The sequence below is a fragment of the Vigna unguiculata genome, chromosome 4, assembly GCF_004118075.2.
Source record: "Vigna unguiculata cultivar IT97K-499-35 chromosome 4, ASM411807v1, whole genome shotgun sequence".
NCBI lineage: Eukaryota > Viridiplantae > Streptophyta > Magnoliopsida > Fabales > Fabaceae > Vigna > Vigna unguiculata.
The window spans coordinates 9,026,775-9,038,612 of NC_040282.1; the positions used below are offsets into that span (position 1 = coordinate 9,026,775).

The 11,838-nt window shown below is 36.2% G+C and overlaps 1 protein-coding gene across 17 annotated transcripts; it reads right to left on the minus strand.

The window, feature by feature from the left end:
• Positions 1–1,160: 1,160 nt before the first annotated feature.
• LOC114181984 (sn1-specific diacylglycerol lipase beta-like) lies at positions 1,161–10,946 on the minus strand. 17 transcript variants are annotated; one of them, XR_003603983.1, is made up of 10 exons: positions 10,750–10,946; positions 9,462–9,678; positions 9,255–9,375; positions 8,943–9,188; positions 8,758–8,866; positions 8,432–8,517; positions 8,217–8,317; positions 7,833–7,998; positions 7,257–7,317; positions 5,171–5,466 (listed from the first exon to the last, which is right to left on the minus strand). XR_003603983.1 is itself a non-coding variant. In XM_028068715.1 (8 exons), the coding sequence occupies exons 2-7, from the start codon at positions 9,345–9,347 to the stop codon at positions 7,257–7,259; spliced, it is 696 nt and encodes a 231-aa protein (XP_027924516.1). In that variant the 5' UTR covers positions 9,348–9,375; positions 9,462–10,946; the 3' UTR covers positions 1,161–1,179. The 17 variants fall into 17 exon arrangements, 7 of the variants coding, with proteins under 7 accessions (XP_027924516.1, XP_027924512.1, XP_027924513.1 ...); XR_003603991.1 differs by having other exon boundaries at positions 7,833–8,317; positions 8,432–8,678; positions 8,943–9,046; positions 9,255–9,336; XR_003603982.1 differs by having other exon boundaries at positions 7,251–7,317; positions 9,462–10,946.
• Between the last annotated feature and the right edge of the window lie 892 nt (positions 10,947–11,838).

Sequence of the window (11,838 nt, forward strand, 5' to 3'; positions counted from 1 at the left end):
TGAAAAGCCCATGATTGACTTGATCATCTTATGAGAGGTCCATGTGGATCTTCTTCATATGCTTCTAGTGATTGGGCCTCTAGGTAGGCTTGGGCTTGTTGATGCATTTGGGCCTTGAGCCTGATTTGGGCCTAGGCGTTGGCCCAAGCTATAAGCCTCGTTGGGATCACATCACTTCTCCCCCTCCTGAAACAGAAGCTTTGTTAGGGCTTGAGCTACGACCTCCTCCGAGCTTATTGAACGCTTCTCCTCCATGTAAGTTGAACTAAACCTCCATCCCTTTATCTGTTTTGTTTCTGTTTCGAAGTTTTGGCATGATTCTGTCTATGGTCATGGCCTCATTGTTCCTTTCTTGATCATGGTTGTCAGTTCCTTAAGTAGTAGTCATGTTGTGGTGCTCTACTGTTGGAGCTTGTTTGGCTGAGTTAATCTTTGTCTAAGGTAAGGGAAGCTAGGACTTTAAAACTTTTTTTAAGTGTCTTGTATGTTTTTTGTCTTGAATCGTGCTTAAAATGATGGTTTGATGTTCGTGGTTGTGTTTTTTAGTATTGTTGTTTGTTTTTTTTTTTTTTTGCATGCTAAAACCAGTGAAAACGTGTTATTTTAGCTTAAGCGAGAATTTTTAGCTTAAGCGAGATCAGTCTAGCTTAAGCGAGAATTTCTAACTTAAGCGAGATCAGAGTAACTTAAGCGAGAATTTCTAGCTTAAGCAAGAATAGTAGAATTCCACTTTGCTCTCTGTTCGAATTTTAGCTTAAGCGAGAATTTCTAGCTTAAGCGAGATCAGTCTAGCTTAAGCGAGGATTTTTAGCTTAAGCGAGACAAGTTTAGCTTAAGCGAGACCAGTATAGCTTAAGCGAGATCAGTCTAGCTTAAGCGAGAATTGCTGCAGAATTTTAATTCCTTATTTTAACTTGTGATTGACTGAGTTAATGTTAAAAATATGATGTATGAAGATATACATGAATGATATAACATCATTTCCCAAAATGCAGGAAATTTAAAATTTTTTATTATGTCAACAATAAACCAACAACCATAATTATAAACACTATTATAATATCCAAAAGTTGTGTAATAAAAGGATTACAATTTATTTCAAAATCATAAAATATAAAACTCCCAGGCTATCCCCGCTTCGTAGCTAAGCCTCACCAGATCCACTTGCAACAACATCATCTGCTAACGTGTACCGCGCACACGATCATTGCCAAACACAAACAGATAGGGTGAGCTTAACAGAATAAACATATATATATATACATATATAAAACACTTATATATTTATATCATACAATCAGACCAGAATTCCCTCCTTTGATTCCTTACCACATGGCCACAACCATGTTATTCGTGCTCTACATCTTCGAGTGAGTACCTCAAGGTGTCTTGCTGCTCTACCTATCAGCCACAATCGATAGAGCACGTGCGGAAAAATCATGCTATGGATCACACACCGTAACGCAGGTGGAGTTCCCAAATATGAACATAGTTCGTAATGTCCCAAGACTACCAAACTCGTTAGCTAATTACTCAGGAGGGAAATCTATCTAGACCCATCCGTATTGGCCACAACCAGCACACTCACACTGGTAACACTCGCCAACCCGAGCTCAACTCAGAGGTTCCTCGTGTTCATCCGCCATCTTGAGCTTAACTCGAGGGATGTCATTCTGAGCTCAACTCGAGGAATGCTACATGCTTAACCCCTATCTCGAGCTCAACTCAAAGGATACGTTCTGAGCTCAACTCAAGGAACACCAGCAAACCCACTGTTGAAGTATCACTAAGCCTTGTAGATCACGAAACCAAACAGCAAAACACCTCATTCTACTGCCACCAGATCGCCTAGCGCTGCTCATGAGGCACCAGGCGCTACCGCTTCCAGATCGCCTGGCGGGGGACGCATATCGTCAAGCGCATAGTGCCTCAGAATCACCAACACTTGCAGACACCGCCTGGCGGGACCTCCCCTCACCGCCAAGCGCATAAGCTCCGAGATCCCACTGTTATCCTTACTATCGCTTGGCGGTCCAGCCCCTACCGCCAGGCACTATACCAGTATCTCGAGTTGTACCGGTTTAAACCTTTCATACTTGATTTTAAAATTCTTTAATTCTTCCAAGGTCCACTACATGATTACCAATTCTGTTGTTTCCTAGATTTCCGAACTTGCTTTTCTTGTACCTTACTATCACAATTACTCAATTCTGAATTTCACTCTCTAGATCATACACACTCTTCCAAATTAACTAAAGAACAACTATGTTACCCTACTTTAGGCTAAAGGCACAATCCCTCCTAAACTTACTACCATTTCTCTTTGCTGCCTCAATCCAAAGCACTAACACAGATCATTTAATAATAGAACTCTAAGTAATTCTTCCAAACTAGCACCACACTATTCTCCCTTCCTTAATATTAAACATACTCTATGTTAATCTAATTATCAATTAGTCCAAAATACTTTAAGTCAACCCTCAACTTGGCTAATTATTCTTATAAGGACCTATACCAATTGTTGTGATATCCTAGACTTCAGCCACAATCTCATTATAATTAATTCCTTCAGCATTACTAAACCATTCCAATTCTCCCTAGTGTAACCCATACATCAATCACCCTAGGTCTCTGTTCAATCACGTTTCCTAATACTAACTTAGTATTACTTTAGTTTCCACAGACCCAGTGCCTCATATGCACCTTCCAGCCACGCAGATTACTTATCCTGCGTTGGCGCCTGGCGGCTCATTATGTACCGCTAGGCGGTGCATAGCATTTTGGGAATTTCCCAGAATTTTCTAGCACCCTCGAAACCCCAACAACTCCCAACCTCACATCTTTGTGTTTTTCATCCAATTCTCAATTGAAATCACTCATCATCATAAGGATTCACATTCCACTTACATTATTGACATTTTCCAGTACAATTAACCTACGAATTTTCCTCAGAACAACAATCCCAATTTTTCCAACCCTAAGAGCATCCCTCCATTGTTCCATTCAATTACGCTCTCTATGACATGAAATCAATTGTCGTTTGACATTAAAACATCATTTAACAATTAAACTTAGTTTTACCTCCGATCAGAATCAACCCAAATCACACAGAACATCAAAATTGAAATAAAAAGGCTTGCGTCGCCTGGCGGGTGTTCATCACCGCCAGGCAGTTCAACAAAAACCCAGAAACTGGGTGAATCAACCACGCGTCGCCTGGCGATCGGGATTTTACCGCCAAGCAGTTCCGCTTTAGAAACGCAAAATTATGCAGGAATTGATGTGTTGCCTGACGGTGGTTCATCACCCCCTAGGTGGTTTCTGGAAAATTCCAGAAATTCGAAAATTACATGAACAAACATAGTATACACATCCAATTTATCATACATCACATGCAATTAACATCAAGAATAGGATTAACAGAGTCTAACTCCCTTAACCTGCAATTTCCTTGCTTAAACTTGACTATTCTTCACTCTTCTTTGCTCCCCAAATGGTTTGCCTTGGTCCTTTCCTAATTCTATACTTCACTCTAAACACCAATTCCACTCTAAATTCTCATTCTTAAAGTTGCAGATCAATGGTAGCTCACAAAACCTTTCTCTCACTCCCTCATTCCCTATTTAATTGCACCTTAATTGGTTAATTGGTCCAAAACGAAAATAGCTTAATGCATGTGATAATTGCCATTAAATGATTAATTATGGACTATTTTCCAGCCCCTCTTGGCTGCTATTTCAGCTAGGGTTTCCTTTAACTTTTCACATTCAAGCCAAAACTAAATTTAGCAAAAATAAAGTTTAATTTGGCTTCTCCAAGGCTTAAACCCACAACCATGTCAATGCCAAATCAATGCTCAACCATTCAACCAAACCAATTCATATTTCATGATGACTAACATAGTTCAACGATTATCTTATCTCTCAATAGGATCAACATATATTTAAAATAATAATAAATAAATAACACACAATTGCCATACATAAGACTCGAACCCAAGTCCTCTCACACAATTAAGTACTCTCAACCACTTGAGCTAGTACTTTTTCACGTCACATCAATCAATATTTAATGCCATAAAGGCTCTGGTTACCCGCATTTATTAATTATTTATTTATTTAATTAATTAATTTTCATGGGTCTTACATTTCCCTCACCTTAAAAGTTTTCATCCTCAAAAAAGAGAACTTACCAGGGAATAGGTGAGGATAAGATTTCCTCATGAGATCCTCCATCTCCCATGTCATCTCCGGGGTTGCCTCGTCCCAGAGAACCTTCACAGTTCGAATATCCTTCCCTCTGAGTTGTTTAACTTGAGAATCCAAGATTCTCACTGGTCCGACTCCAATCGTCAGGTTTTCCCACACCTGAACATCGTCTTCCTCTAGCACATGAGTAGGATTCGCAATGTACTTCCTCAACTGCGATATATGGAAGACATTGTGTAGATTCGCCAGATGTGGTGGCAAGGCAATCTCGTACGCTGTAGGTCCAATTCTCCTCGTGATCTGGTATGGACCGATGAATCGAGGAGTCAACTTCCTCGACTTGAGTGCTCTCCCAATACCTATTGTAGGCGTAACCCTGAGGAACACGTGGTCACCTGCCTCAAACTCAAGCGGCCTCCTCCTCTTATCTGCATAGGATTTCTGCCGACTCTAAGTTGCATGCATCCTATCTTGTATCACCTTCACTTTCTTAGTGGTTTGCTGCAGAAATTCTAGTCCAAGGTATGGGATGATAATTATTCTGAGATATTTATGGCAACCTTAATTAACTTTTGACTTTAATTAGTAAAATTATGGAAGATGTTGAATGAAGATGAGTTTTACTGAAGTTTGTAACAATGCTACATGTTTCTTCACGGCTAACACTAGCGAAGAAGGCTTACACAGTTGAGAAATATTAATTTTTTTACAAAATTATAAAAACTAATATTGTAAATTTTTTAGCTTTATGTCAAGTACAATATTTTTTATATTATTCAATAGTTATTCCGTATTAAGATACTACTAACTGCTATGCTGACTATGTTAAAAATTAAAAAAATTATAAAAAAATTAAATTAAATCAATTTATTTTTAAATTATAAATAATTTATTATTTATTATTATTATTATTTTTATATATAATTTTTTATATATTGTAACGTCCCATTTAATAAAGAAGCTTATTTAAATGAAACATCACTTAGAATATAATATAAAAAGCAATGACATGGAGTATAGGGTCACTCCTTACAAATATCCAAAATACTCGAGACAAAACTAAGACACACCACGATGCCATTAACAAAAGAAGAGAACAAGAATAAACTTTTGACAGTTATCCAGAATACATTCTCATAGAGCAAGATAGTACATAGGCCACAGTGCCTTGAAGAGTACTTGGAGTAGGGAGTCCAACCCAAGATTAGCTATGCAGCGGAGTTTCCATCACCCTGATGACCACCAGGGGTTCCCACATCTGCTCACATCAATAAATTGATGATCATCACGAAAGGGGAAAACCACACACAGAACACACAAGCAAACAGAAAGGGTAAGCTAGAGTAAAAAGGTTTTATCATACATTTGAGCATGCAATTTAAAAGTCAAGAATACATGAATTAACTAAGCATGCAATAACAACCCATAAGACTTTAAGACTCAATTATCCGGATACATATAATCAGTCAGATTCACTGGATGCTTGCACTTGTGGTGGCCTCTACTGCTCTGCATAGCCATTGCCAATGGGTTTCACCCTATCACACACAAGGTTAGCCTTCAAGCATCTAAGGTCATTATCCTGCCAAAGACTAGGGTCTCCTGCTACCACTACAAGAAAATTACATATTAGCGAGGGAATAATCCCTAGCGAATCCCTAGCTAATCTCTCGCAAACCGATTCAGCGAGGGATTAGCGAGGAAATAGCGAAGACACTATGCCGTAGCTAAAATAGAGGTAGCTAAATAGCTAGAGAACCACTTTGTCGCTAATCCCTAGCTAATGCCTAGCATATCGGTTGTAGCTAAATCCTAGCTAATCCCTAGAAAATCGGTTGTAGCTAATCATTGGCTAATCCCTAGCAAATTGGTTGTAGCTAATTCCTAGCTAATCCCTAGCAAATTGGTTGTAGCTAAACCCTAGCTAATCTTTAGCAAATCGATTGTAGCTAATTCCTAGCTAATCCCTAGCAAATTGGTTGTAGCTAATCCTTGGCTAATCCCTAGCAAATCGATTGTAGCTAATTCCTAGCTAATCCCTAGCAAATTGGTTGTAGCTAAATCCTAGCTCATCCCTAGCAAATCTATTGTAGCTAATCCCTAGCTAATCCATAGCAAATCGGTTGTAGCTAATTCCTAGTTAATCCCTAGCAAAGTTGTTGTAGCTAATCCCTAGCTAATCCCTAGCAAATTGATTGTAGCTATTCCCTAGCTAATCCCTAGCAAATAGGTTGTAGCTAATCCCCCGCTAATCCCTAGCAAACTAGTTGTAGCTATTCCCTAGCTAATCCCTAGCAAACTTATCCCTAAATCCCAGTTGAAGCATGTACTAACAATATATGATGGGCTGCCAAATATGGTTTAATTGAGGAATTTCCTTTGCAGTAGTTGGATAAAGAGGTAGAACATCGCTGAGGTGGTGAGATTCCTAAATCATAGCCAAAAGCTGCACATGCATTGGCCTTATTCACTTTAGTCCAACGTTTAATTTGTCACCAAATTCTTAAAATAATTGATGATAAACTTAGAGTAACTTTTAAGAACTACTCTAGATTTGCTGCTATAAGAACTATAGAGCAAGATAATCATCAAATTTCAAGCAAGACCAAATATCAATTACGGAGGTCTGAAAATGATAATTTAAAAAGAGGACAAAATAACCACTAAATAACCACAACTAAAACTAACTCATCTCTAAACTAAACTACCTTTAACAAACTTTCTATTTCAAGGAACAATCATATAGTGTTGCAAATTAATCACTGCACCTAAATCATGTCTATTAAGCAAACTCAAGGGAATGTTGTTAAGGGTATTGATATATGCATATGTTTTACAGCATTTGACCACAAAGACCGAAACTAAAAAATCAATCATTGCAAGCATCTATAATGGATGATATTACCAAACAAAAAACAAGCATCAGAAAATATTATAAAATATTTCATTAGATTCATATCTAATAATATCTAATAATAATCACAATATACATAAACACAATCCATACACTATAGTTTTGGAGGATGAAAAGCAAATGCAGACCCTTACTCAGCTGCTATCTGTGGCTACTTCAACTAACTGATGGGTGAGGCAGTCTTTTCGCAATTTCCTGTCAAAACCAAGGTTTTAATGGTTAAGCCTAATTGGGAATGCACAAAACCATGTATCATAATATTAACAATCATATCTAAAAAAATAACAGGTTGTACACAAATGATGAACAAAACATCAGATCAAGTTAAGACATCATCATAAATAGAGCAATCCACCAAAACAAAAGGGAGAAAAACTGTCTATAGGTCAGAGATTGCAAGTACTTTAGAAAAACACATCAATTTTTTTTTTTATTAATAGTGTTGTTATTTTCATTTCAATGCAAACTGAACTTTTTATCTTTTCTTAATATCTTCAGTTTATAGTTAGCAGAGGTTGTGATCCTTTTCATATATAGGAGGCTACCTAGAAGTTAGTGCTTTCTGGAAAGATTGTTGAACTTCTCTACAAATACCAATCTTGTGTAACCTCAAAATATAACCCTGGCCATTTTATTATGGTTTCTCTAACCTAAAATATTTTTTAGTAGTTAACTTAACTCCCTTATGTATTCCAAGACCAAGATATTACCTTTGATGGAAAAGATGCAATCTTGGATTTTTGTAGGACGAAATTCCTATTTCAAGATCATCTTTAGCCCCTCCAATAGGTCTATATGAGTTTGCTACAAGTACAACTATCTTCAGGCAGCAAGAACATCAGGGGGGAGCTTGCTAGTGGCATAATCAACAATGTCCTAAGAGACCAAAGATCAAAGTTAAAGCTGAAAATTCACTACTAGCATAGCCTCTGGAAAATCCTAAAGATCTACAAGTCAATATCAAACAGTATTCCTATACTTCCTAACACTTGATCATTACTTAAGCATTGTTGCCCCTACAACAAAATTAAACAGGTTAGACTTCAGATCAGATGACCAGCACCAAAACAAGATCACATATATTATTTTGGCACCTTATACTCAATCCAAAGAGACATTCATTCTCAAAAGTAATTGCTTGGGCCATATTCCCCTGTTTGGGCAGATTTTGCAGGTCTATATTCAAGTCATTTTTCTGAAAGCAAGTATCCAAGTCAATTTGTTGATCTTAAAATATGAAAGTACTTTTATCAGTAAACATAAGAACTACCAGAGATTATCTAAGTATAGAGCATTCAAGGTAGATTACCTCAGCAACCACAGCTTCATTCTCAATAGGATTCATTGAGCAGGTTGAATAAACCATTCTTCCACCAATTTTGAGTAAAGATATACCTGAGAATATGAATATTTGGTGATAATATTGTAGGTTGTTACCTCAGCAATGAAATTATGACTAGAAGAAGCTGAGAGTGTTGGCACTATGTCAGAACCATTTACAATGGAAGTGATAAAGGGTTTTCCTAACTCAGCCAACTCCAATGTCACACAGGCAGCTGCAAAAATTACAATTATGAAACCATATTGAATTAGTTACTGGACTGAACATATATGTGAATTAGAGAGTTTGTATACCTAAGCCAAACGTGACACAAGTTGGCCTTGTCGAAGACAACTCTTCCATTTCTCTAAGCTTATGAGTCAATAATGCAGCAGTACCACCACCCAGCGAGTGTCCAACAATCTATATGAAAATATTTTTATTATTATTATTATTATGATGATGAGAAACATGGTAAATAACACTAACTAATAAATACCTTGATTTTGAAGTGGGGGTATTGACGAAGAGCTTCAAGTAGTACAGGAATGCAATGTTTGCTAATCCAATCAGCCACAACAACCATACCACGATGTGCATGTCCTGAAACCATGTTGTGATCGAAGGAGACATAAGCACACAGTGTATCTATGAGAGTGTCTTTTATGCTACGCGTTCCACGGATGAACACCAACAAACATTTCGATTCTTGATCACGTATAACAGTGAAAGCAGGCTTCAGAAACTGACATGCAAAATTCATTTTCAGTTCAAATGCCCAAACAAAAACTCATCTAATTAATCAACGTACCCTAGATGTTCTCTCGCTATAGAGCACATCATCCTCGTGGAATTCAGCAGCACATAGAAGTGCTGGAAAGCGTTTGATGCGGCTGCAAATCATGGAAAGCGTTCTCTCCCTATTACTATCACTGCTCGTGATATGTAATTCCTACTCTGTTTATTAAAATGTACAAGAGTAGAAATACGTACTTAATTTTCTAAATCAAATTCTTACCAGAACTTTTCTTTCCTGAAACACTGTCATCAAAAAAACCTGGTGGAAGCACTAACGAAGATTGAGGCTTAGACACTTCTCCTTAACCTTCTAGAAGTTTTGATTGCAAGCCCAAAGGATGTTCTGGTTTAGCCTTGGGAATGTTGGCATCTGAAACAGGCTACACATTGTTTTGTTGAGTTAATCCAGCTGCATTAGCTTTCATATTACTTATTGCCTGCCCAAAACAATCATAGTCTTTTAAGGTAAGTTCATTTTGGAGTGGGGATAGATGTAAGAGAGGTTGTGAAATACAAAGGGAAACAAGCCTTAACAAGAATCCTAAAAAATGATACAAATAAGAGTAGCTAGACATGGCCTGATAGAATTTTTACATGAAAGAAATAACATTTACAAGGAGTTTAAAAATTTTGTTGTCAACAAGGTATGAATATGATAGTTTATGACTTATCTTCTTCAATCTCAGGGGCTTCCATTTACTTGGAACCTAATTTAGTTTCATGTTGATCAAGAAAACAAACTAGAAATAGGAGTTTAGATGTTGCTACAGCTGACATCTTATGGATAGAGACTCTTAAGAAGCTTTCAATTCCTCACAATACTCCTATTGTTCTGTGTGACAATTTGTTCTTAATTTGGCTCATAATCCTGTTCTTCGTGCTAGAACCAGGAAAATGGAGCTTCACGTGTTCTACGTTTTCAAAAATGTTAATACCAAGCAGCTTGATCTTCGACACATTCCTGGTCAATATTAGTGGGCAGATCTTCTCATAAAGCCTATCTCCTACTAGATTTTCCTTTCTTAGGGGCAGACTCACGCAGATACCTTTGGTTTCTAAGCCCCCGTGAGCTTCTGGGGTAATGTGACTGTAATACTATGTTTGCCATACATCGAGCCTGAATTGCAACACAAGCACATTGCAACATTCATAATTGCAATAGAAGCACATTGCAACAACATTATAAAAAACTAAACCAAATTCCTGAATTAGATTATTAATTAATTGAAGATTAAACTTGTCCTTGTGATGCGAGTGCCATTAATTCTCTGGCTGCTAGGTCCACAGCTTTTTTCATAAAATCAGACCTCTAAATTGACACATGGAAAATAGCTAAAAGAAATACTCTATCGAAAATTCCAAAGAACTTAAAAGAAGGAGGAAAATGAAGAAGTAATCGATAAAAAGAACTAGTTTATGTAATTTATCACAAAGTAATCGATAGGAAAACATCAGTCAAATGCGGCGTCTAGAACGGTCTTTAGGGTTCTTCGTCCCCAAACAACGACCTCTGCCTCTTGATTGTGGTGCAGCCTCATCATCTCCATGGATTCAGGTGCAGTCGCTGCTAGATTTAGATCATCCTACCTGACATAGCTAACTGTGCTCATTGTTGATCAAAGGAAATTTAATGGAAAATTGAAGTGAAACGTTCAACGGAACACGATTTTCATTTCGAAAATGGTACGGTATAGAAAATAAGGGTTCGAAAGATAAGTACTTAATAAAAGTCAAAAAATAATTTCTGACGGTTAACTAAAATTAAAAAAAATTAAAACAATTCTAATGGTTTTATTTAATCGCTACAAAATAACTGCTACTAACACATAGTTTTTTTGTAGTGTTAAATGGAAAAAAATATTGTGTTAGTTAAATGGTAGTTATTATTTAAAAAAAAAATATATATATATATATATATATATATATAAATAAAAATAATTTACAAATAAGGGATTAATTTATATAATAATAAAATATATTTTTGAAGATTTTTAAATACATCGATAGTTTTTAAAATTTCTTTAATAAATTCATTTTTTATAAAATAATTTGTATATTATTTTTTTTAATTAGAAATTTTATTTACTAGTTTTGGATTAGCAATAAAATCATTTTATAATTAAAAGCATAGCTAATTAGCTTCAACTTAATTATCATATTATGTTGTATCTAATCCCTAATTATTAGCTACAACTTAGCTGCTATATTATGTTGTGTCTAATCCCTAACTAATTAGCTTCAGTTTAACTACCATATTATGTTGTGTCTAATCCCTAACTAATTAGCTACAACTTAGCTACAATATCTATGTTGTGTATAATCTCTAACTAATTAGTTACAATTTAGCTACCATATTTATGTTGTGTTTAATCCCTAACTAATTAGCTACAACTTAGCTACCATATTTATGTTATGTTTAATTCCTAACTAATTAGCTACAACTTAGTTACCATATATATGTTATGTCTAAGCCCTAACTAATTAGTTACAACTTAGCTACCATATTTATGTTGTGTTTAATCCCTAACTAATTAGCTACAACTTAAATATCATATTTATGTTATGTTTAATTCCTAACTAATTAGCTACAACTTAGT